The sequence below is a fragment of the Neovison vison genome, chromosome 11 (assembly GCF_020171115.1).
Source record: "Neovison vison isolate M4711 chromosome 11, ASM_NN_V1, whole genome shotgun sequence".
NCBI lineage: Eukaryota > Metazoa > Chordata > Mammalia > Carnivora > Mustelidae > Neogale > Neogale vison.
Genome location: NC_058101.1, coordinates 163,986,366 through 164,011,769, shown reverse-complemented (window position 1 = coordinate 164,011,769; position 25,404 = coordinate 163,986,366). Strand labels below are relative to the sequence as shown.

Below are 25,404 nucleotides of genomic sequence, written 5' to 3'. Positions count from 1 at the left end.
CTTCCCAGCCCCGAGCCGCCCCCCACCCACCCACCCACCCCCCGCCGCCCTGGGTGGAGGAGGGATAGCCTGGGTTCAGAGTCCACCCAGCTCACCTGGGCACCCAGCATCTTAAAAGGCAAACTGTGGGACTCACACATCTCATGGTTCACCTCCAGGAGGTGTCCTTCCCCTGCCATTCATTCATTCTCTACTCACTCACCTGGTCAGCCAACATGGGGTCTGCAAAGCTGGTAAGGGGTTGTGGCCGGTCCTACTTTCCTAGAGCTTATACACAAGTCAAGGTTCTGGGAGATAGAAATAAGCAACCACAATACAAGCCAGAGGAAGTAAACACTAGGTCTGGTGGGTAGGGGACATTTAAAAAGCTCAGAGAGGGGTGCCTGGGTAGTTTAGTCATTAAGCATTGGCCTTCAGCTCAGGTCATGATCCCAGAGTCCTGGAATCCAGCCCTGCATTGGGCTCCCTGCTCGACGGGGAGCCTGCTTCTCCTTTCCTGCTCTCCCTGCTTGAGTTCCCTCTCTCACTATGTCTCTTTTTGTCAAGGAAATAAATAAAATCTTTTTAAAAATAAAAAAAAAAAATAAAAAGCTCAGAGAAAGAAGAGACCAGCCAGGGATGAGGAGAGGGCTAAGTGGGAGGCAATCAGGGAAGGCTTCTTAGAAGAAGCATTTTGGTGTGATCAAGGTGTCCCAGAATGCAAGGTCCAGATATGGGAAGTGGCCTGAGCAAAGGTGTGCAGAAGGGAAGACCTCTAGGAGGCGCAGAGACACAGTCCCAGGCCCACTGACCCCCTCCTTCCAGGGCCTCGGGGCTTGCTTGGTGGTGGTGGTGGTGGGAGCTTCCAAGGCACCACGGGCACCTGCTGCTTTGGTGGCTTTTGCTTTAATCACCTTTGAAACGAGACACTATCCCCATATAGCCCATTGCTATCTGTTTGTCCTTTCTCATCAGGCCCTGGGCCCAGAGGAAATGCTTACAATCCTCTTCTCTGTCACTCTGTTCCCCTGCCTGCACTTTTGAGGGACCCTATTCCCAGATAGCATCCACTTCCTCTCCAACTTTTCCAGTTGCTTTTTTTCTAGAGATATTTGCTCTCTCTACCCCTCCAGGGAAGCTCTGTTGATCCTCTCATTTCCCATTGCCCCTGGCCGTCTCCCCCTCTTCACCACCATCCTTCTTAGCAACCATTCCTTTCTGTCCCAGGAAAGCTTCTATTCAGCAAGCCCTCTCCAACGGTACCAGCACCCTGATGTCTCCCCTGAGAGTCACTCTCAGTGGTCCCGTGGTCAAGCCTTTGGAGCTGGGCAGACCTGGGTTTAGACCCTGGTTCTGCCACCTTCCAGCTCTGCACCTGCTTTGATTAAATCCTTCCACAGGAACTTCTCTTGTTTTTCTGACCCAATATCTTTTCTCCCTTCTAACAACCAGCACCTTGATTCTCCTTTGAAGGAACCATCCTCTTCTGCTCTCAGCTTTTGTAGATTTAATGGGCCTACCCACGGTCATTAGTTCAAGGATAAGTATGTGATCTAAGCAGGACAAATCCTGGGATTTTTAATGGCTGTAAAGTGTCAACCTATACCCACTAGGATTGATAAACTAATAACACAAATCTGAAGCTGATGGAGTTGTCGTTGCCACCACAAGGAAAGAGTCTATTTACACATAAAACCAACACAGAAAAAAGCAGAGAAATGGGAAAGAAAGATTTTTAGTGATGTTGTTTGGGCACCTGGATCCAGCCATGCCTGAAGCTATCCCTGGAGTTTTTGGTTTGTGAACCAAAAACTGGTCAAACTGGCTTTTGTTACTTGCTACTGACAGTCTCAACCAAAGAAACACTTCATTTGCAGACTTGATGAAAACTTTAAATGAAATGACACATGAACAGTATCCAGCATAAAGTGGGTACCACTTGATTAATGGTGTTTTTCGGGAACTCAAACTGAATCTGCCTTGTCAAACATCAGTTATATTTCAAAAAAAAGTCAAGTTCTATAGTAGTAGAATATTACTTTTTCTTCCTTTGTTTCCATCATTTTGACCAATTTTTTTTTTGTGAAACTTCTGACCTTGACTTTCTTTTTTTTTTTTTTTTAAGATTTTATTTATTTATTTGACAGACAGAGATTACAAGTAGGCAGAGAGGCAGGCAGAGGGAGAGGAGGAAGCAGGCCCCCTGCTGAGCAGAGAGCCCGATGCATGCGGGGCTTGATCCCAGGACCCTGGGATCATGACCTGAGCCAAAGGCAGAGGCTTTAACCCACTGAGCCACCCAGGCGCCCCTCCTTGGCTTTCTTAATCACAGCTCTGTGTCCCTCATAAATCTCCAGGTTTTCTTCACCATCCTGCCTCTGGACAGAGACAGGGTGGGAAATTTCATGACCTGGTGGAGGTGATGCGTTCACACCCCAGGATGCATTCACACCTCAGGACAATCAGTATCGACCAAGCCAAATCAAATGCAGACTTTCCAAGCTTGCTTCAAACCAAGTACACCAGGTACTCAGAAAAGTCTGCACTGCCATCTAGTGGCCATGTGCTATAATATCACGCAGAGTGGAGCCGTTTGAGAAACCCTCCTGGGACAGACTGTGGGCTGCGAAAGTGTTTTTGGATCGACCTCCTTACTCCTTCAGTGGCAGAACCAAGGACAAGTGAATTAATGGCAAAGTCGAGCATCTTGCCCCAGGTGAGGCATTATACTCTTCCTTCAAAGACTGGGCTCCTGCCCTGCAGGAGCCCTCCACATCCTGTGAGCGTTAGAATCTCAGGGTCCTATGTTTCCTCTGCTTCTCTCCCACGTGTCCAATGGTGCAACCCAGGCCAAGGGTCTCCAGGGAGGAGGGCTGACGTGCAGGTGTGCTTGTGTGTGTGCTTGCATGGTCATGAGCATGGGGCTTGGGAGGGTTGAGGGAGAGGAGACCCAGAAGGCACCCTTATTACTGCTTGCTTAGAGTCCCGGAGGAAAGGACATTTGTCACGATCACAAACACAATAGCCAGTCAAAGCTTTGTGTTCCCAGTCTCATAAATTGTGGGACACATCACAGTCTATTGGTTCCCTGATAGTGGAAACAGTCCCAGAGAGAGAGAGAAAAATCTACCCTCTCCATCTGAGGACGCTGTGATCTCCCACCCCAGAACTTGCTGTTTTGTTGTGTTTGTCCTGACCGCCATCAGGCCTGATCAACAGCAGCACCGAGAGTCCCCAGGCCGGACGGACAGAGGGGAAGAGCCGTCAGTGGCCTCTCCCTGCCGCTGCACACGGAGGGGACCAGAAGGCTGTGCGCATCCGCGTGGTGTGTGTGGGGTCACATCCTGAGCGTGACCCTTCCGTCTCCACCCATTTGTGGCCTGATTCCCGGCCACATCACAGTCCTTGTATGTAGGTTGACATGGGCATCTCCTAATCAAACACTGCAAAGATAGAGGCAGAGTCGCCCTTCACTGCTGACACTTTGGGGGCTCAGTGTGACCCAGGAGTCAAGAAACAAAGAGACAGAGACGGAACACTGGGGCAGTGCCCCCAGGACCTGGCCTGGCCACTGCAAGCAGGAGCCACAGTCCCGCTTCCTACTTCCATGGCCCTTCCCCAGGCTTACTGCATTCCCAATCTAAGGGACGCTTCCAGAACAAGATAGTACTAGTCATTTCCTGGTAGAAAGAACACTTATTTGTGATTCCTAAAAATGCTTCAATCTTCTGTTTCAGACAACTGCGAGCAAACTCTCAGGTGTGTTTCATATTGTAAGGACAGAGTCAGGATGCACTACTCCTCTTGTTTAGCCCATTACAAACTAGCTCCTCCGTGTCCGGAAGATCATTCTGAAAGCCGAGCCACCTTGCACCTGGAGAAAGGACTCCCTCTCTCCTCCTTTTCTCTGCCAACCCCAAAGCACACACCAGCTGGTCTCCGCATGCACTGAGGAGCAAGGCTTCTCTGGGAGCAGGCAAAGACCCCAGTAGAGCGGCCCCAGAGTCCCACTACAGTGCCCAGGCTGCAGCCCCATTCCCCCATCCCAACCTCCTCCAAGGTTATAGAGCTTCTCTAAGGAGGGCACATGCTTATGGTATCCATGGTCACCTGGGACCCCCAGACCCAGCCAAGATGGCCCTGCCCATGGCTTCAAGTTACCCAGATGAGCATGCTCAGAGAGAAGCCAAGACCCATGGCCCTCCCCCTCCAGGCCAGGCTTGCTCACTTACCTCCAAGGCCCTAGGGAACTTGACTATGGGCTCAGCCCAGTGGGTGATCTTTAGTCGGTAGTTGTTGCAGTCGGGAATAATCATGCAGCCGATGTTCCCCAGCTCTGGGTAGAAAACTTCAAGGCCCCTATGGAGAGAGGGAGATGGTCAGCCCATGTCAGTTCTGGGGGAGGCTGAGAGCTCACACCATTCAGTCATGCTGTGGAGAATGTGGAGTCAAGTGGGATTGAATCCTAGGCCTGCTACCAACTAGTTGTGGTCACTAACTAGTGTGACCAGTGTGGGTTAAGAGTTACTTGACCTCTTGGTGCCTCAGTTTGTTCACCTGTAAAATGGGGACATGGACAGTACGTACTGATAGCGCTGGCGTGAGGAGCGAAGAAGGCGATCGATGTTTACAACGAGCCACCAGCGGTCAGAAGACATTAACGGTCATCTGTATTTACTCCTCAGAAAGAACATACATCTTTAGGCAAACTTGGTCAGTGTCTTTAAAGTAGGATTGGAGGTGCCTCGTTAGCGCAGTAGGTAGCGCGTCAGTCTCATAAAGTAGGATTGGGTTTATAAGAACAATATTTACACAGTGCTTTCCAGGAATGTTTTCTTTACATCAAGAAAGGTTTAGCAAGTGTGCACAGCCTTCTTCATGGGCCCAGTCTTCGTCGACCCTAAACAACCCAGATCCCCTCTAAGTCCGGCAATCGTCCCTGGTAGTTTCCCTAACCCACCTCTCTGGGTCATGTGTCACCCAATAACCTAGGCCCTCGACCTACTACTCCCTGTACTTTCAGAATGCAAATGTCTCCTAGGGGGTAAACTCTCTGGTCCCTAAGACAGTGGGATGAATCCATTTGTCTGCTTTTTCCCTGAAAGAGCTGAACAGCACGAATGCTCTAAGAATCCTGTTCCCCTGGAGGGCTGTTCCCAAAACTCCATCAGGATTAGCCTTAAGGGCTCACCTGTAACCAAAACTCAGGGATGTAAGCCAGGCTGTCAAACTGATATTTAAAAAAAAAAAAAAAAATTCTTTGAACCAACTTTTTTTTTTTTATTTGCCCTTCCTCTCTGTTCCGCCATATTTTTTTTAATCACCAAGACCCAGGGTCTCGGCAGGGTGCATTTGGTTAAGATGATTCACAGACAGAGAAAAGGTGGGTCCTCAGCCTTCGCGGAAAAGCCCAACGTGGCTGAGCAGCTCCACAGCCTGCCAGGGGTCACCCAGAGCGGGCCACGATTCCCTTGCTGGGGGTGAGGCTGGGAGGAGGCCCAGTGAGGAGATACTGAGGAGAGCAGGGGCTCCCAAGCTCTGGATCTGCGAGGAAGGCAAGGACAGCCTTCGGGTGGGGAGCCCCACATTCCGCTCCCATCCCACCCTTTCAGTGCCTCCTGAGGTCCCACCTTGGGCGCTGGCAGCCAGAGCCGAAACCCCCGGCAGGGGCAGGACGCTTCAGTGAACCAGCACCCTGAGGAGCCTCGGGCTGGTTAGCTCAACTTCCGGTTTGCTCAGGTCACTTCCGGCTTGCTCAGCTCACTTCCGGTTTACCTCTTGGTGAAGTTATAGTAATTCCTTTTGGAGGCCATCGTTTTAATTGCTTTTGAACAAGTTTTAGGGATGGGTTTTCATTTTTCCTCACAGCAACATTTTATTTACTAGTTACTTACTATTATTATTATTATCATTATTTTTCAAGAGAGAGTGGCCTTGCATAGCTGGAGGGGCAGAGAGGGAGGGTGGGAGAGAAGCAGGTGCCACACTCAGCACAGAGCCCGACATGGGGCTCCATCTCCTGACCCTGAGATCATGACCTGCACTGAAACCAAGAGCCGGAGGCTTCCCTGAGTCCCCCAAGCGCCCCAACAGTAATATTTTCAAGACCTTTTGGTTTGGTTTGCCCATGACTGTCTGACATTGCACCTAGCAAGGTCTAAGGCCGATAGACGGGACCCTCTGCTGGAGAGTCAGTACACAGCCCGGAACTGGGAAGGGCCAACGGCCAGGAAGGAGGGAAACGGAGGACCCCAGGGGCCTTCTCCAGGGGACGAATGGGTCTCCTCCTTTTATCCTAGTGGAATTGCTACAAATGTTAAAACAGTTTAGCAAAAGCAGCCAGCTGACGTCCCACGAGTGGGCCTCAAGCGGCAGAGCAGCCCCTGGAAATGTAGGCACCAGGAGACCAGGGATTGAGTCCGTGCTCCTGGCCCTGGTCACACCATGGGGCGCTGCCAGCCCAGTGTCTCAAAACCTCCCATCGCCCCACACGGCAGGCCAGGCCACGGGGGCACGTGCGGGCCTCTGTCCCGTTCAGCAGTTTTGCCAAAGACTTGGATCAGGACACAGAAGGCAAATCTGTTTGATTTGTGAGAGTCACAAAGTTGATTAATAACAATGAACAAGTGGGTCATTAATTAAAACAGATGATTCAATCAGCCTCAAAAAAGATCTGGACAAGCCTGAGGTAAATGAATTGAAAACTGAACCGAGTAAGAACACACTTTAGCACCTGTGTCCTCTTCCGCCTCATGGGGTGCCTCACACGGGGCACCTACCCTCTCCACCCCACAGTAGTAGGGACACTTCCTGGTCAACTTCACAAGGACCTGGGAACACCGAGGGGAGGGCCGGGGGCTCTGGTCCCAGCGCAGTCGCTATCTCGCATGGCATAAGAGGCCGGGGGAAGGGAATGGATCAGGAGCACTGCACACATAGTATTTCATTCTGTATGATTCCTCAGAGCAGCCATGGCTATATTCCCCTCCCCCAGATAAGTAAGTGGAGGCCCACAGAAAGTGAAGCAACCCACACAGGGTCTCATTGTTGGAGAACTGAGGGGACGGGGACATGGGTGTGGCACACAGTGTCCGTGAGCCCCCCCCCCCAGATCCCCGCCTCCTGGTCCTGCCACCTGAGTGTGACCCCTCCCCTTGAGTGGGGGCTGGATTTGGTGACTTGCTTGGAAGGGAGAAGATGGGGGTTAGGGTTAGCAGCAGCAGTGGGACATCACTTCCAAGATTATGTCATAAGAAGACTGTGGCTCCTCTCACATGCCCTCCCGCTCAGCCAGGCTCTGGGGAAAGCATCTGTGGTGTGGCGAACAGCCCCATGGAGAGGCCACCTGGCAGGCAGGGGACCAAGGCCTGTCAACAGCCACATGGGCAAGCTCCTGGGGAGCCGAGCCCCCCACCCCTGCCAGTCCACCCCCTTAGATGAGGCCGCAGCTTGAGGGCAGCCTCCAGAGAGGCTCCAAGCCCCCGCTGCCCAGTGGAACCCCACCCAGAGAAACCAGGACACAACAAAGGTGAGCAGCCGCTCCGTGTGGGGGATCTGTGCAGGGAGAACTACTCCAGTGGCCTGTCTGACAGCCTCCCCAGGGAGCGGATGCGCTTCTCCGGGCTTCTGACGGGATGGTCACCGTAAGAACCGGATCAGAGGAAAATGGCTCCTTGCCTGTCCCTGCAGAAAGGGCTCAGAATTCCAGCGGCCTGCGAGTGAGGAGGACAAGAGGCCATGGAGGGGAGGCTGGCTTTACAGAAGTCTGAGGGGGCTCGCTGGGCACCCCAGCCTCCCTGCATGGTTCTCAGGGTCCAAGTGCGGGGCGCCAGCCTTGGAAAAGAACAAAGGGCTGTCTCCAACCAACGTCCCAGATGTGGGGTCCAGGAGCCAGGTCCCTGGGGAAGAACCGGGGACAGAGGAGGGTGCCCAGCTTAGAAGAGCTGCAGGTGAAGGCAGAGTGTGACACCCCACCGCCCGAAGGACCAACAGGAGGCAGAGAAAATGGACTTCTCTGGTGCAGGGTCCCAGGACAAAACTAGGAGTGCGGTGAGTTAAAGAGAGGCGACCCCCACCTTGAGACAGGAGGGGACGCACCCTGTCAAGGACAGAGCTTCCAATCCAGGCCAGAGGCTCTGGGGTTTTTTGTTGTTGTTGTTGCAGACACTGAACATAAGTCCTTTTTTTTAAGAGTGAGAAAGAGTACGCACGCGGTGGGGCACAGGGGCAGAGCGGGAGAGAGAATGTAAAGCAGGCTCCATGCTTAGCACAGAGCCCAAGGCAGGGCTCGATCTCAGGACCCTGAGATCATGACCTGTGCTGAAATCCAGAGTCATATGCTTAACTGACTGAGCCACCCGTACACCCTTGACTCTCAGTGTTTTTGTCGGTCTACTCAGGCTTGTCTTGGGGTAGGTAAGATATCACTGCGGAAGAGCTTTTCTCTTAACAGTGTTTTCCTACTGCTTCTCCTGATACATATAATTCCTCTTCTAGATTCATACTCTCAGGTATTAAGGCCTAAATTTACAAATTCCCTTTTAGACTCCAAATACCACAAGGGGAACGGCTTCTCTGGGGCCTGTCTTGGCAAGGGGAGGAGGCTGAGCTGAGCAGTGTTCTTGGGGGAGGTGGATGTCTTAGCACAGGAGGTACTGACCCCAGAGGTCTGGCATGTCCACAATGTGATGTACGTTAGTGATGGCCTTTACCAATGAAAATCCTTAGCAGCAATGAAGACAAACCTTTTGCAGTGATGGCTTACAATGAGACAGTTCCTACCATGCAGCCGGAGTGCAGTAAGTTTATGTTTCTCAGACTGGGGGTCTGCTGGTGTATTCTAGGCAGTCCTGAGAACAGCTCCTGCGAAGGATTAATTGCAGTTGCCCCTCCCCCCAAACTCATAAGCTGAACCCCAGCCCCCAGTGTGAGGGTGTCATGAAGCAGGGGCCTCCAGGGGGTGCTTCCACTAGGCAAGGGCATGGCGAGAGGATGGCCATCTCTGAATCAGAAGTGGGTTCTCACCAGATGTGCTAGCACTTGCAAGAAGGATGAGAAAGTACATTTCTGCTGTTTGTAAGGCGCGCTGAGCTGGCATTTTGTTAGAGCTGAGGGAAGGCGACTAAGAAAGTTCCCCTTCCCTTGAGTTTGAGAAGCTCTGCCCCTGCATGAAGGTCAGCGGCGGGAGGCAGGTGGAGAAAGAGTGTTGAGTGCAGAGTCAGACAGAAGGGGCTGAACTCCGGCTCTGACACTTGCAGGGTGTGGGAGTGCTGTGGACTGGTTATTTAATCTCTGGAGCCCCCTCTTTGGCTGTGAGGATGCTGATACACACGTCGGGGCTCCCTCTGTGCCCCAGAGCTCTCAGGCCACCGGGACACCGGCGTGTGTGTGGAGGAAGGCCTACAGCGCTGAACCAAGGGCAGCTGGGGCCCCGGCCGGTCGCTGCCAGGGACCGTATACACACAATCACTTTCTAGGTGTTCTGTAGTGAATGTGGGAAGCACAGAGGCATTCTGCAAGGGGGCCTGATGGTGGCTGGCCCAGCCCACCTCCCCAGCTGATGGGAACTTGATCTCCTGCCTACCCGAGTAAAATGGCTGCCGCCCCCAGGAAGGTTCCACTCTGCGGAGCACCTAGAGGCCTGGAGCCCATATGTGAGAGGCAGCCACTGTTCCCTCCTCCTCCCACACAAAACTTCACCCACAATGGTTTCACCAGAGTTTAAAAAAAATACTGATAAGAAAGCATACCATCTTTGGGGGGGGGTCGGTTTCAGCTACCTAACTTTCAAGGGAAAACCTGTATTTATCTTTCTAGAAGTCACATTAGGAGGAATTCAAATATACACAAGGAGACCAAGTAGAGAGAGGGTTCTTCCCTACACTCTCACTTTCAATGGCTTCAGTGGGATGCCAGTCCCATCAGCTACCAAATGGGCAGAGAGGGTTGGCGGCAGAGTGGCCCGGGGCTGCCCTCAGGATGAGCCACGAGTCCAGGCCAATCAGGACTGACTTTTCTAACTGGCGGTCCATGAGGAGAGAGCTGAACTTTGACTCAGGCAGGGAGAAGCTTCAGGAAGAAGCCCACCCCTGACGCCCGGCCTCTTCTCTAGATAGTACCCAGAGGCCACACTCCCTAAAAGACCCACCTGTCACACACTCCTGGGGCTTCATCCCTGGAAGGCTAACCATGGCCTCTCACAGGGGAGGGTCCAATTTCACACCCTCTGTCAACTGCCACTGTTCTCTAAAATGCTACTTTGCTGGGGGGAAGGGAGCAGTCTGGGCTACGGAGAGGGATGGTCCCTCAGGGTCCCAGCAGAGAGGGTGAGGCTGGCCTCGTACCCGGCGTACGAGGGGGAGCTGAGCAGACCCGTATACCCTCTGGGGCTGGTAGCCCGCCTTCTGGAAGGCGGGAGCCTGTCTCCAGTGCCTTCCTTATGCCGTCCTCCATCCAGATGTGCTCCCAGCTCACTTACTCTCTGCCAGTCCACAGGGGCTGCCTGAGGAGACAGTGCTCCCTGGTTCAGCAGACACGCCTCCCGCGATCTCAAGCCCCGTTAAGACCTGCCTGCTTGTTTTCCGGAGTCCCGCCCGGCCTTACTTGCAGAGGACAGCATCGGCGTCAGACAGGGGCTCGTACAAGCACAAGTCGCCTTCCTCCACATCTCTGGAGACCACCATCGTGAGACCGAGAAACAGGGCTGCCACGGCCAGCCTCATTGTCCAGTCCGTGGACACCTGGAACGAAAGGAACTTTTAGAGCTGGGGGGGCCCTCTGCAGGGGGTGCCCTTCTCACCCTGCGTGTCCCCAACCCGGGGGGCCCACTTGGAGGAGCAGAGACCACTGGTAAGCAGAAGGAGAAGGGCAGACAGCTGCCTGGGCTCCAGCGGCCAATCTGCCACCAGGACACGGATACCTTGGGAGGATCTGGGCCTACTCCAAGCCGGACTCAGTTTGCAGTCCTGGCTGGGGCCCCACCCCTGTTGGAGCAGAGCTTTGCTGGCCACTAATCTAGGCGCTGGGGCAGAAGGGCTTACATAAGTCTCTCTTCCCAGCAATGCGTCCTGTCCCCGCCGCTTGCCCGGTGTGCAATCAGCTGGCCCTAGGCCAGGCAGCCTTCTCCTTTGGCTTTAAGGCAAACCCTGGGAAGCCGTGACCCCAGGCTTTGGGGTGTGGGGGCAGGAGCGCGGGTCCTGTGTTGCTTGCGAGAGCAAGACCTTGATCGTCTCTCTAGGAGCTGCGGTCTGGCTGGGCTGAGCCCTTGGACAGCGCTGCGTCCCCTGCCCACAGTTCTGTGCCACCTGCCTTGACAGCCTTGGGGCTGACGGATGGTAGGTGGACCCAGGACACAGTGACCCTGTGCAGGAGGGGCCACTGCTCTTGGGGCTGCTCTGGCCCCGAGGACAGCTCCAGAGGGCCAGCTAAGGACAGAAGGGCTCCTCTGACTGCACCTTGCCGCAGTGCTGAACTCAGCACTCTCCCAAAATAATAGTCTCTGGAGAAGAAGCCAGCAGGGCTGCTGGGGAAGGGGGCAGCTTGCGGTGCGGGTTGCCGGCGGCACTGGCTGAGAGGAAGGGGAGCAGCAGCCTGCAGGAAGTTGCGTGTGGGGCTTCCATTGGAACAGGAGAGGGCAGGGGGAAGAGCAAAAGCAATTCTCCCTCTGCCTTTCCAGCTGATCTGCTCCCTGTCTTCTCTGAGATGGGGTGTGGGGGTGTTCTGGGGGGGTGTTCTACCAGCCGGGAACCGGGGATGCCTGGGTTCTGCTCTGAGCCCCCTGCCAGGTTGCTGGGGTGGGAGTTGGGGGGGCCTATGCCTCACTAGGATGCACCTCTTCTCCCTCTCAAAAACAAGTGAAATACCCCGTCACTCCTGTGCCTTGCTAAGGAAGATGAGATCATAGCCATGAAGTGTATGCAGCTTGAGCTTTAGAGAAACTATTTCGAGCATCGCTTGTTTTCCAGCTGAATTCCTGCTTCCAGGAGCCCGACTTCTAGCCAAAAGCCCTTCTTTGGGGCAACAACTTAGATGGTGCTTCTCAGTAAGTAGAGTCCCTGTTGTATGGCCAGGGCTCCCCAAAGAGGACTCCTTCCCAAGGTCATTCCCTTACTGGAAGTGTCTCCTGGTAGCCCCCGCCTCACAAGATGGCAGAGAATGGAATGGGACAAGCTATGGATGGAAGGGCCTCCAGGCGGGAATGGCCCCCACCTAGGGAATGCTCGTTATTTATGCAGAGTGTAAGTACTCTTCACAGCTCCTTCCATGTGTTCATTCATTCATTCATTCATTCATTTGCAATCTGTCTCTCCAGCGAGTACTGAGCACTCCCACGTTCCAGGCCTTGATACGACAGAGTGTCAGCAGGGTCCCTGTTCTGGAGGAGCTCGCTGGATAGCCAGAGCCACAAGGACAATGCTGCCAGTGTTGGTCTTCCAAGGCCAAGAGCCTCTTGCCTTCAAAGTGGCAGCCACTAGAAAAGCCAGAACTTTCCTGAATGCCAATCGCCCTTAGCACCAAAAAATGGCTGTCTGGAGGTGGGGGAGATTCCCCGGGATAGAGTTGCTCCTGCCAAGCCTACCCGTGTCAGCAATTCTTCCTCACTCGGTATGAGCCAAGCTTTTATCATTGAATCCTCTTGATAGGATCCTGTGAAGTACGTACTGTTGTTATCCCATTTTATAGAGGAGGAGACTGAGGTACAGAGAGGTTTGTTGACCTGGACCTTGGTCACATGGGTTGTAGTGGCAGACCTGAGATTTGAACCCATGCCATCTGCCTCCAGACTCCCTCTCCTCTACTGCCCCCTCTTGGAGCTTTGGTGTCCCCTGTCTTTCCCCTATTATTGTCCCCCTCCATTCCCTTTGTTCTTCAAATGAAGCCCGGAATCTCCCACTTAGCCCATAATGCCTGCCTGATCTGGCTCTTTCTGCTTCGCTAGCTGTGACTCTCTACTCTCCACAGCTGTGGCTTAAGGTTTAACTCCAGCTCAGGCCTCAAGCTCCTTCCTGCCCCAAGGCCTTCCTACGTACCTCCTTCACTTCCCACTCCCTTTTGGTGGATAGTTGAAATGTCGTGTCTTCAGAGAAATGCCCTGACCCCCAGGTTCCATTCAATTCCTGTTACACAGAATTGTAGCTCCTTATTCTTTTCCTGGTTCTTAAATGCTTGTAATGGATTATTTTGTAATTACTTACTTAGAGATTAGTTTATCGTTCCCTGCCCCCGTTTCCACAAGCTTCTTGGGAGGTGGTACTTAGTCTGCATCCAGCATTCCAAGCACAGTCCCTGGCATTTCTAGATGCTTAATAAATGACCGCGTGAATGCCTGACAAACCGGCCGCCTCTGTTTCTGATAGTTCAGTTTTCACGTAACAGTTCCTAACTCAATAAACAACAGCAGGAACTAACTGCTCAGGTTGGCCCCAGGCCCTGGATCCCTTTTGCTTATTTATCTAACCTTCTCCGGCTTGTTCTCGTACAGAGAGCTCCGACAGAGTGCAGTGGTTCTCGGCATTTTCAAATCTGATCTTTCTCTTGGGGATTCACAGAACTTCACTTCTGACAGGGAGTCCAAGATCTGGGAACCACATTCAAGCCTGGGAAGGCACAGTGTCCCCTTCCCGCTGCCAGCCTGCTTTGCTCCACTGCCTTATTTCTGGAAACTTCCATCTCCAGATCCCAAGGTAGCCACCCTGGGAGCCTCCAGTCATTTGGACTTTTCCTCCAGTCATCTGGACTGTGACCACATCCCAATGCTATCAGGGAAGCTGAGCCTGTTGGGCTTCCCAAGCTGCCTCGGTCCCTCTAAACCCCGGAATCCGCTGGGCAGCGGCTCCTAGAACACTTGACCCCCTCCTGTCCCTCCAGGCCTCCTCTCCCTCCCTCCCTCATTACTGCCCAGGTGTTACCTTCCTTCCCCATCCAGACAGATGCTCGTGCTTTCCCTCTCTCCTAAGCCTTTTCACCTACACCCTCTGGAATCTCCGAATCTACAGTGACTACATCCCCCTCCCTCCTTTCCCTCACTCTACATATAAAAATTGAGATTTATATGCCATAAAATTCACCCTTTTAACATGTACAATTTAGTGGTTTTTAGTATAGAAATCACTAAGTGTTGTGCAACCCTCACAAAGTTATGCAACCATCATCACTACCTAATTCCAGAACATTTTCATCACCCTCAAAAGAAGCCCCCAAGTACAACTCATGAGCAGTTACTCCCCCTTCCTTCCTTTCCCAGACCTAGGGAGCCACTAATCTACTCTCTACCTTTGTAGAGTTGCTTTTTCTGGGTGTTTCCTATCAATGGAATCATACTACAGTTGACCCTTGAACAAAAAGGGGTTAGGGAGGCCAATTCCCTGTGCAGTTGAAAATCTGTGTATAACTCTTGACTGCCCCCAGATTTAACTACTAATAGCTGACTACTGACAGGGAAGCCTTACTGATAGCATAAACAATCAATTAATCCATATTTTAACACATATTTATATGTGTTATATTCTGTTTTCTTATGATAAAGTGAGTTAGAGAAAAGAAAACATTATTAAGAAAATTGTAAGAGGGGTGCCTGGATGGCTCAGTGGATTAAAGCCTCTGCCTTCAGCTCAGGTCATGATCCCAGGGTCCTGGGATCAAGCCCCAAATCGGGCTCTCTGCTCAGCAGGGAGCCTCCTTCCCCCTCTCTCTGTGTCTGCCTCTCTGCCTACTTGTAATCTTTCTTTCTCTCTCTCTCTCTGTTAAATAAATAAATAAATAAAATTTAAAAAAGAAAAGAAAAGAAAATTTTAAGAAAGAGAAAATATACTTATAGTGTGGACTTTCGAAAAATTGCATATGGGTAAACTCATGCAGTTCAAACCCACGTTGATCAAGAATCAACTGTGTATGTGTTCTCTTGTGACAAGCTTCTTTTGCTTAGCATGTTTTCAAGGTAATCCATGTGTCAGTGCTTCATTCCTTTTTATGGCTGAATACTTTTCCATGTATGAACACACCACATTTTATTTAACCATTCAACACTTGATGAACATTTGGGTTGTATATTCTTTGGGTCAATTATGAACAATGTTGTTATAAACATTTGTATACATTTTTGTGAAAATATGCTATGAACTTTCTTGGGTTATGCCCAGGAATAGAATTTTGGGTTGTATGACAATTCCATGTTTAACATTCTGAGAAACTGCTCCAGTCTTTATTTTCTTGACAGTGTACTTTGATGCACAAAAAGTTATAATTTCAATGAACTCAACTGAATTTCAATCAAGTCCAATTTATCTATTTCTTCTTTTGTTGTCTATGCTATTGGTGTCATATTCAAGAAATTAGTGTTAAATCCAATGTCATGAAGCTTTTCCTCTATGTTTTCTTCTAAGAGTTTTCCAAACTTAACTCTTACATTTCCATCATTGATCCATTATGAGTTAATTTTTAAAATATTTATTTATTTATTCTAAAGAGGGAGAGAAAGAGAACATGAACAGGGGGTGAGGCAGAGGAAGAGCATCTCCAAGCAGATTCCCCACTGACTGGGGAGCCTGAGATGGGGCTGGATCTCACCATCCATGAGATCATGACCTAGGCAGAAATCAAGAGTCAGAGGTTTAACCAAATGAGCCACCCAGGTGCCCCCTCCCCATTGTGAGTCAGTTTTTGTATGTTGTGTTAAGTAAAGTTTCCTTTTTATTCTTTTGCATGTAACTATCGAGTTGTTCTAACACCATTTGCTGTAGGCTTTGCTTTTCCCACTTCAACCCTACCTCTTGCCATAACCAGAAAGCTCCTTTTCCTGAAGTTCTTCGAAGTGTGGAATGCTCAGTCTCCTACCCCCAACATGACTCAGGGCTGGGCGGGAAGGTCGACTAGCACCTCATTCTGCATTACTGTTTCTATACTGTGACTCCTCAACCCTCTTGTCAAAATCTATACTTCTTGAGGCTTATTCCATCTGCATTGATCCTAATTGTCCTATCACTCCTTGCTCACTGAACGCACTGCTACTTGGCATGGCAACTTTTCCTTGCTCCAAGACTTGATATTAACCCAGAGTGACATCCATATCCATGGAGATACCTCTTCCAACACCTCTCCCTCCTCTTCAGCCTCTTTTCTGATGGCAACTTCTTGGACACTGTCACCTCTAAAAACCATTCCATGCCTAAAATCTTAAATTCAAGCAGCCATCCTGTAAACAACCTCTTGTTCCTTTGCTCTCACTTTGTTACTCTCACTGCATCTACTCTTCCCTCTGATTCTGATCTCCAATCCATTGACCACTGTCGTTTCTCCTTACCTATTCTGACTTCCTTCTCTCTGGTGCCCAGTTTCCTGGGAATCTTTGCTTCTACTCTCCACTTGCCACCATCCTCAATTCCTTCTTCAATTTTGAATCCATCTGCCTGATCCACTAGGCCCCTTGCTGTTCCCCACTCCCACCTATCTTCTCAGAGAAGAGCCCAGAGCAGGGGACGGGGAAAAATATTGTGCTAAATGAAAGAAGCCTGTCACAAAAGACCACATATTGTATGAGTCCTTTTATATGAAACATCCAGAACAGGAAAATATATAGGGATAGGAAATTGATTCATGGTTGCTTACGCTGGAGGTGGGTGGATGAGTGAATAGTGGAGATGAGGGTGATACCAAAAAGGTACAGGGTTTCTTTTAGAGGTGATGAAAGTGTTCTCTGGTTGCACATATCTGTAATATACTAAAAACCATTGACTTTTAAACTTTCAAACTCATTAAATTGTACTTATTTAAATTTACTGTATAATTTGGTGAACTGTGTTGTGTGTGAAACATATCTCAACAAAGCAATTTAAAAAAAGTCCAGGTGACATCAGCAAAATTATGGGACTGGGAAGCTCCAGGCTCTCATTCTTTCATGGAAACTTCAAAATACATACATGTATACATACTCCAAAACAAAACCAACCAATCAACCAACCAACCAACCAACCAACAAAACAAACACACAAAAAAACAGAGCTAGGAGCTTTGGTAAACTGTCAAAGATTGTGAGCAACCAAATAAATGCTCAGTTGAGAAAAAGTTGCCTTCAAAATGATAAGAAATTTCATGGCATTTTCACATGTGCTTGCCCCCACATCCTCCCCAGCATGGTTCATTCTTGGTTTGGAGGATACTGAAGCCCAGTTACCAGTTTCCTCTCTCAAATCAGAGGCAGCAAAGCAGACCTTACTACAGTGTTATAATCTGTCTAAGGACTGCCTGAAGGACTGGTTTCTGTCTGGTCCAACTCAGGTCTCAGGGAGGTTAAGGAGTGGGTATTATTTATGAAAGCTGTGTGAAGACTATAGATCTACAGATATTTAGGGCAAGAAATTATGGGTGGAGACATATGAAAGATAATATGGTTCCAAAGAGAAGCTAGGGTGAGATTCTTGGGGGAAATTAAGACATTTAAAAGAAGTTGTGTATATGGGGGAACTGAGAAAGCCACATTCAGATTCAGGTGAGACACATGCTCAGAAAAGACCAGTGAGGATCTTAAGTTCTCATCTGGGGCTGATCCCTGGGCCCAGAGCATGCCCAGCTAATTAATAAAGGTCTTCTTTAGCACACAGTCAGTCTGCAAAGACCAGGAAAAGTGGCTGTTTCTCTCAAATACACAAATTTCAACAACAAAAAAATCACATAGAACAAGAAAATATAGCCATTCAAAGGAATTAAAATAAGTCAATATAAACTATTCCTGAGGAAGCTCACACATAAAACCCATTAAAGACCTTAAAATAATTGTCTTAAATAAACACAAGAACTAAAGGAAATCAAGAAAACAATATATGAACAAAATCAGAATATCAACAAAGCATAAAAAGGATGAAAAGGAACAAAATTAATTCCGGAGCTGAAAAATGAAAAAACTGAAATTATAAATTTACTAGAGGGGTTCAATAGCATATTTGAGCAAGGAGAAAAAAAGAATCCAAGAATTTGAAGATAGGAACACTGAAATTATTGATTCTAGGAGCAGGGGCAAAAAGAAAAAAGCATGAAGAAAAGTGAACTGAGCTTAAGAGATCCATAGGATACCATCAAGTAGACCAATACATGTATTATTAGTTCCAGAAGGAAGAAGGAGAAAAGAAGGCAGAAAGATCATTTGAGAAAATAAGGGCCAAAGCTTCCCAAATTGGATGAAGCATATGAATCTGCAAATGCAAGAAGCTCAAGAAATACCAAGTAGAATAAACTCAAAGACATGCACGCCAAGACACATAAAGTGTTGAAAGACCAAAAAAATGAATCTCGAAAGGAGCAAGAGAAAAGGGACTTGACAAGTACAAGATATGCTCCATAAGACTGACAGTTGATTTAACAGAAGAAAACTTGGATGCCTGAAGGCATTGGGATGATATACAGTTGACCTATAAACAACAGGGAGGTTAGGTACACTGACCCCCATGAAGTAAAAAATCTGTGTACAACTTTAGACTCTCCCAGAACTTGAGTACTAATAACCTACTGTTGACTGGAGTCCTTACTGATAACATAAACAGTTGGCTAATACATAATTTGTATGGTCTCTATATTACATACTGTATTCTCACAATAAAGTAAAATAGAGAAAAGAAAATGCCATTAAGAAAGAGGGAAAAAAAATACACAAATAAGTGGGCCCGTACAGGTCAAACATATTGTTCAAGGGTCAACTCTATTTAAGTTATTTAAAGAAAAAACTATCAACCAAGAATTCTATATCCAGAAAAAACAGTCCTTCAAAAATCAGGGAGAATTAAGACATTCCTAAATAAACAGAAACTGAGGGGGTTCGTTGCTATTAGATATTCCCTGCAAGAAATGCTAATAAGAGTCTTTCAGGTTGAAATAAAAGGACAGTAGACAGTAACTTGATGTTAGGTAAAAATAGAAAGATCTCAGGTAGAGGTAAATATATGGACAAACATAAAAGACAGAGTTATTTTATTTTTTCTTTGAAACTCCACTTTAAAAAAAATTGGATTTAAAAGTAATTATAACCTTTTGCCAGTGTACAGATATATAAAGACATAATTTGTGACATCAGTTACATAAAATAGAAGAGTGTAGCTCTATAGGAATAGAGTTTTTACATGTGATTGAGATTAATTGGTATCAATTCAAATTAGATTGTAATAATTTCAGGATGTTTTATGTGGTGCTCATGATACCAACAAAATATACCTACATAATATATACAGAAAGAAGTATGAGGGGAATAAATACAAATTCTTCCAGAACAGTAAAGTGGAAGGAACACTTCCTAGGTCATTTTGTGAGGCTAACATTATCCTGATACCAAAACCAGACAAAGACACTATAAGAAAGGAAAACTAAAGACCAATATTCTTTATGAATATTGATGTAAAATGCTAGCAAACTGCATTCAAAGCATATTAACAGGATTGTACAACATGACCAAGTAAGATTTGTTCCTAGAATGTAAGAATGATTCAACATATGAACATCAACCAATATAATACACTACATTGACAGAATGAAGGAAAAAATCCACAATTATCTCACTGGAGGCAGAAAAAGCATTTGACAAAATTCAACAAGTTTATTATATGTAATATAATATATACAATATAGTAATTCATGACCTTTTTAAAGATTTTATTTACTTATTTTTCTAAGAGAGAGAGAATGTACATACGTGGGCAGGGAGGGGCAGAAGGAGAAGCAGACTCCCTGCTGTGGGAGCCCAAAGTGGGAAAGTGGGACTTGATCCCAGGTCCCTGGGATCATGACCCAAGTTATAGGCAGGACTTTAACCGACTGAGCCACCCAGGCACCCAGTTTGTTTGTTTGTTTGTTTTTTAAGATTTACTTGGGAGAGAGAGAGAGAAAGCAAGCAGGTGATGGGCAGGAGCAGAAGGAGAGAGAATCCAAACAGACTCCACATTGAGCATGGAACCCAATGCTGAGCTTGATCCCATAACCCTGAGATCACGACCTGAGCTGAAGCCAAGAGTCAGATGCTTAAATGACTGCACCACCCAGGCACCAACAGCTTTCTTGATAAAAAACCAAAACCAAAACCAAAACCCAAACACTCAACAAACCAGGAAGAGAAGGAAATGTCTTCAATATGATAACAGCCATGTGTGGAATACCCTTAGCTAACATCATACTCAATGGTGAAAGACTCAAAAAAATTTCCCCAGAGATCAAGAGTAAGACAAAAGATTAGTTTCTCCCAGCTGCTATGGCACAGATTGGGGGGCTTAAGCAATAAAAACTTATTTCCTCACCATGAGGAGTGATTACTTAATGGTTACAGATTTTATGTTGGGGTAATAAATGTTCTGGAAATACATAGGGTAATAAATGTTCAACATTGTGAATGTAATCAGTGCCACTGTATTATACTCTTAAAAAGAGTTAAAACAGGTTACACCTGGGTGGCTCAGTTTGTTAAGTGTCAGCCTTCGGCTCAGGTCATGATCCTGGGATTGTGGGATCAAGTCCCATGTCAGGCTCCTTGCTCAATGGGGAGTCTGCTTGTGCTCTCTCTCTTTCTCTCTGACAAATGAATAAAATCTTTAAAAAAGAGTTAAAAGGATAAATTTTATGTATATTTTAGCACATACACACACCATAGACATCCAAGGAACTGGTGGTCTATAGAGCCCACTTTGGAAGCACTGATCTAATCTATTCTCCTTACTGTATAGACCACTTGATCAGCCTCTTTAGCCTATTTTGAAAATACTCCCCATTGGCTGTGCTTTCTTCACCCTAAGGCCTTTGTACAAGCTGTTCTTTCTGCAAGGAGGGCCAATTCTCTCCTGATCCATGACCCCTATGGCTAACTTTTGCTTATCCTTCAGATGTTATTTAAACATCAGTAAACCTTCCTTCAGCGAATCTTCTTCAATATCCTCTTATATCCACATATAGTCTCTGCAATACTTCCACCATGATAGTATATATCGGGCCATTTTTATTTGCCAGTTACTTGTGCTTATCTATCACTAGAGTGTTACCTTCATGGGGGAAGAACCACATGTGTGCTGTGAATTGCTGCGTCTGGCACCTAGAACAGTGCCTGAAAAACAGCAGATGATCAATTACCATTTAAAGAAGGAAAGAAATAAAGGAAGGAGGAGTGGACATTGACCTCCTGAAGACCACATCTCCACCTTCACTAATTTAATTGGTGTCTCCCTTGGGTTCCAGGGCAGTATTTGCTCATCCCTCAAGAGCTTTCACTGTTCTTTCTTCTGTTCTAGTTTTCTGTGCACATATTTTATCCTGTGAGGGCCCCATTTGTTTCTGTGTCCCCCATAGTACTTTGAATATAGGAGACACTTAATAACTAAACGATTACCCACATTCAAAAACAATAGTCTGACTTTTTGTGAGTAGGAAAGAATTGCAAAGCCTCCCAAAATGCACCTGAGCCATCCTTTAGTTCTCAACTAAAAGATGTTGCTTTTATGCATGCTTCATTTCAAGTGACCGATTTGGAAACTGTCTTGGAATGTAAAACTATCAGAGTGTAGTTTCTTTCATTGTTATTTTAAGAAATGCTTGCTTTCCTTCTATCACGTTTTGAATTATAGATCTTTAAATTATCAAACAGAAGTTCAGGAACTGGTGGTGTTGACAGGGGGTGGGGTTTGGGAGCAGTGGTAGAGAGAGCTGCAGAGCTGAATTTTCTAGCAATAACATTTCCCAAGAGTGAGGAGACCAAGAAGAGTGTCTATGAGATAAGCCCAGCCATAGCCCCTGAGCCAACCACTCATTTTATCCAAGGGTTCTGCTGGACCTTCAGCTGGAAGCTGGGGGCTTGGGCCACTTCACTCCGAGGACACAAGGTCTTCTTTCTGGGAGTCCAGCTTATTGGTCTCAGCAACCAATTATTGACCTAATCAACTCACTGCCTCAGCCAGATGATGTATTTACTGACGCACTTCATCCACAGAATGGAAAGGCTCAGATAAGCTATGAAACAGGGGTGTTTCCCAGGTTCATTGCTGCCCTGTCATCCTCAGAGGGTTGACTATTCTGTCTGTCCTCATGGAGGTGAGCATTGAATGTAGACCGACGAGAGCTGCACATTACCCTCGCCCTCCACTCCTTTCATTCACAGATCTAATCTCTGGTTCTGTCCACAGGTCTACACATGGGAGGAAATAAGAATTCTTCTTTCTTGGAGGGAGAAATCAGGGCCCCAACAAAGGAATGAAACTTCTTACATTTGTTGGAAGTAAGGCCTCTCTGAACTGAAATCAGTAATGGTAATCCCAGGCCAGGACTCCACTAGTGGGAAACGTGTCAAGGAGCCCTTTCTAGGAAAGTTAGAGAGGTGCATGATGCTCAGACACAAGCTTGTAGAAATGCCATGAGTAATGGCCTCAAGTCAAATGGGGGTTAAGAAATCAGAAATATACCCTAAACACAAATTCTCTTAAATTCTCCAGGCCACAGTTCTTGTCCCTGAGAATTTCTCATTCCCTCTGTCTCTCTGTCTGGCTGTTCCTGAGGGAAAGTCCCTGCCTCCCACCAACCAGGGAGAAGAGCCCTTATCACTTACTTACCCAGAGCACTGTGGGAGCTGTTGGGTGGTGGCTGCAGGAAGGTGAGAAATCTTGGCAGTTTTCTGGGCTGGACAAGGTGGGGAGCAAGTTCCCTCCAGGGTGCCCCACAGTTTGGGCCCTTAAGGCAATCAGGGTCTGCCAGTGTTGAGAGTATGGGAGTTTTAAGGGAGGTTCCTGGAGTGCCAGGAGAGGAGGCAGCAGTTGGCCGTTAGGGAGGCAGTTGGAGAAAGTTCCAGGAAGTTCCAGGGAGGAGCTAAGATGCAGCATGGGTAAGAATAGGTAAAGAAGAATGGGTGGGTTTTCTGGCATTCCCTCTTCCAAGGATTCTAAGGTGAAGAGCAGAAATCACAGAGACGGTTCTCTTACCATTCTTCCTACCTTTCAAGATAGACTTTGAGACAGGGAGAAGAGGCACCAGGGATGCACAGAGAGAAGGCTGTGGAAGAATGAAGAGAGAAACCATTGAGACTAGAGTCCCAGAAAGAGATAAACTGCGTAGAGCAAAACTCAAGAGTCCCAGAAAGAGATAAACAGTGTAGAGCAAAACTCACATCGACACCGAGAAGAAAGAGGTAGGATTGGGAAGCTTACCTGGGGTGAAGCAAGAGCCCCTTCTCCAACGAGTGTGGCCTGGAACCTGAGAAGAATGCAGAGGAGCAACATTTGTTCAAGCCCAGGATCTGCCAAGACTGGGGAGACTGTTTTCAGCAGCTAACATTCTACCAAAATGGGCAGTTGAAGTTCCTGTAACAGGTGATTGGGTCCTGGCAAGTCCCTGGTTTTCTGGACTTGGATTTCCTGCTGTTTTAAATGACCACATCTGGGATCACAAACTTGATTTCCTTCTGGGAAATTCATCTCAGGAAATTCAAGGAGTCAGTGGAAATCCAGACATCCCAGATAAATTAAGTCAGAATCTCTGAGGGTAAGGTCTAGAGATCAGTTTTTAAAATTTATTTATTTATTATTTTTATTAATTAATTAATTTTATTTATCTGTTGCTAGTAGGCTCCATGCCCTGTATGGAGCTCAGTGTGGAGCCTGAGCTCGCAACCCTGAGATCAAGACCTGAGCTGAGATTGAGATTTAGATGCCCAACTGATTGAGTCACCCAGAAACCTGGACATCAGTATTTTAAGCATGCTTCTCATGGGATTCCAATGAGCAGCCAGGCCTGAGAATCACTGTTTTGTTTTTTTTTGTTTTCGTTTTTTTTTGAAGATTTTATTTATTTATTTGTCAGAGAGAGAGCGAGCGAGAGCGAGCACAGGCAGACAGAGTGGCAGGCAGAGTCAAAGGGAGAAGCAGGCTCCCTGCAGAGCAAGGAGCCTGATGTGGGACTCGATCCCAGGACGCTGGGATCATGACCTGAGCTGAAGGCAGCTGCTTAACCAACTGAGCCACCCAGGCGTCCCGAGAATCACTGTTTTAAACATAGATTGGTGACAGGCATTTGACAGATGCTGAAGGTACAAACATGAACAAGGTTCAGACCCTGCTTCTGATGAGCCCACAGCTGAGCAACGGGCATAGGCATCAAAACAAACTACAATGACAAAACTGCCCACAATGTGTGGAGGTCAGTGGTGGAAGCATCCCCGGGGCAAAGAGGAAAGTGTTTTAATTGTGTGTTTTATTTTATTTTATTCATTTTATGATGGTTTGATGTCTTGAGGGCCTTGCTGGCTGGGGAGAGATGCCCCCTGCCCTTCCAGGGCTAGCTGCTTCTTAGGGATCATGAACAACTCACCTTGGAATGCTCCTTTCATATGCAAACCAACAACCTAGAGTCCATACCCCCCAACAACCTTTTTATCCAGCCGTCACCCACCGAACCTATACCCCCCTGCCCTACACCACCCAGAGCATGCTGACTTTATTCCAACTAGCCCACCCTAAGCTGTTTCCCTGTTTCACCCCTTCCTTTCCATGGAAAACACAATAAATGCTCTGGGATGGGCATTTCCCTCAAACCTCTGCATCCCTCTGCCTCCTGATTGACTTCAGTGCTTTCCTAGGAGGTATATGGTAAGCCCATTTCTCTGGGAAACGTTAAGTAATAAATTCTTTCAATCATTGACCTTTCTGTGTCATCACTCGGTCACCTGTGTAAAGTAAAATCCCATGGTGCGATCAAGACAGAAGCCATCTTATGGGAGTGACAACCAGGGAAGTCTTTGAAAGAGAAACAGAAGAGCATCCCACAGGCAAAGGCACGGAGGTGTGGAAGGGCCCCAGTTGTTGGTAGACTAGAGCTCTGAGTACAAGTGACCAAACGGTATGGGGTTGGGGAGAGCATGTAGGTGGGGAAAACAGGACATGCTTGGGGGGAGGGTGGTTCTTTTGCTTAAAAAAGATGTGATTTCTACACTTATCTGCTCTCCAACAGGCCCCATTAACTAACCCATTTCTCAGCTTGGGCTTCTGTGAGATTAACAAGGCCATTGTAGAGACCCTACACACTGGCATCAATATTTCTGGCCCAAAGAGCCTGTGGGAGGAGAGAACAGACTGCAGAGCAAGGCGGAGGCAGCTCCTCTTCCTGAGGCAGAGCGTGGGCGTTGGGGCTGAAGTGTGGACCTACCATCTTGGTCAAGCTTCTTACCCTCTCAGCCTTTTTCATTAGAGTGGACACAATAATACGTGTGTCATGGTTGTCGCACAGATGAGGGGGGAAGGGGAAGCACAGTTCTTGACTCTTAGTATACTTATTTCTATCTTTCCCCCCTTCAACATTGTAAACCATGTAAATCTGATGAGAACAAACAGAAACACGTTTCATCAAAACTGCAAGATGGCAGCTGGTGAGAGGCCAGTCAGTAACATTTCAGTAAGAGTGTCTCTTCCAGAAATCCCCATAAGGCAG

At 47.8% G+C, this 25,404-nt stretch overlaps 1 protein-coding gene across 1 annotated transcript in view; it reads right to left on the bottom strand.

The window, feature by feature from the left end:
* The window catches only part of PEBP4 (phosphatidylethanolamine binding protein 4), a 210,553-nt gene extending 187,748 nt beyond the window's left edge, over positions 1-22,805 (bottom strand). The window contains exons 1-3 of the mRNA XM_044225154.1: positions 22,539-22,805; positions 10,582-10,718; positions 4,212-4,338 (exon numbers count right to left, since the gene is read on the bottom strand). Of these exons, the coding sequence (XP_044081089.1) occupies positions 4,212-4,338; positions 10,582-10,718; positions 22,539-22,805 (531 nt within the window). The remainder of the gene's footprint in view (positions 1-4,211; positions 4,339-10,581; positions 10,719-22,538) is intronic.
* Positions 22,806-25,404: the final 2,599 nt, after the last annotated feature.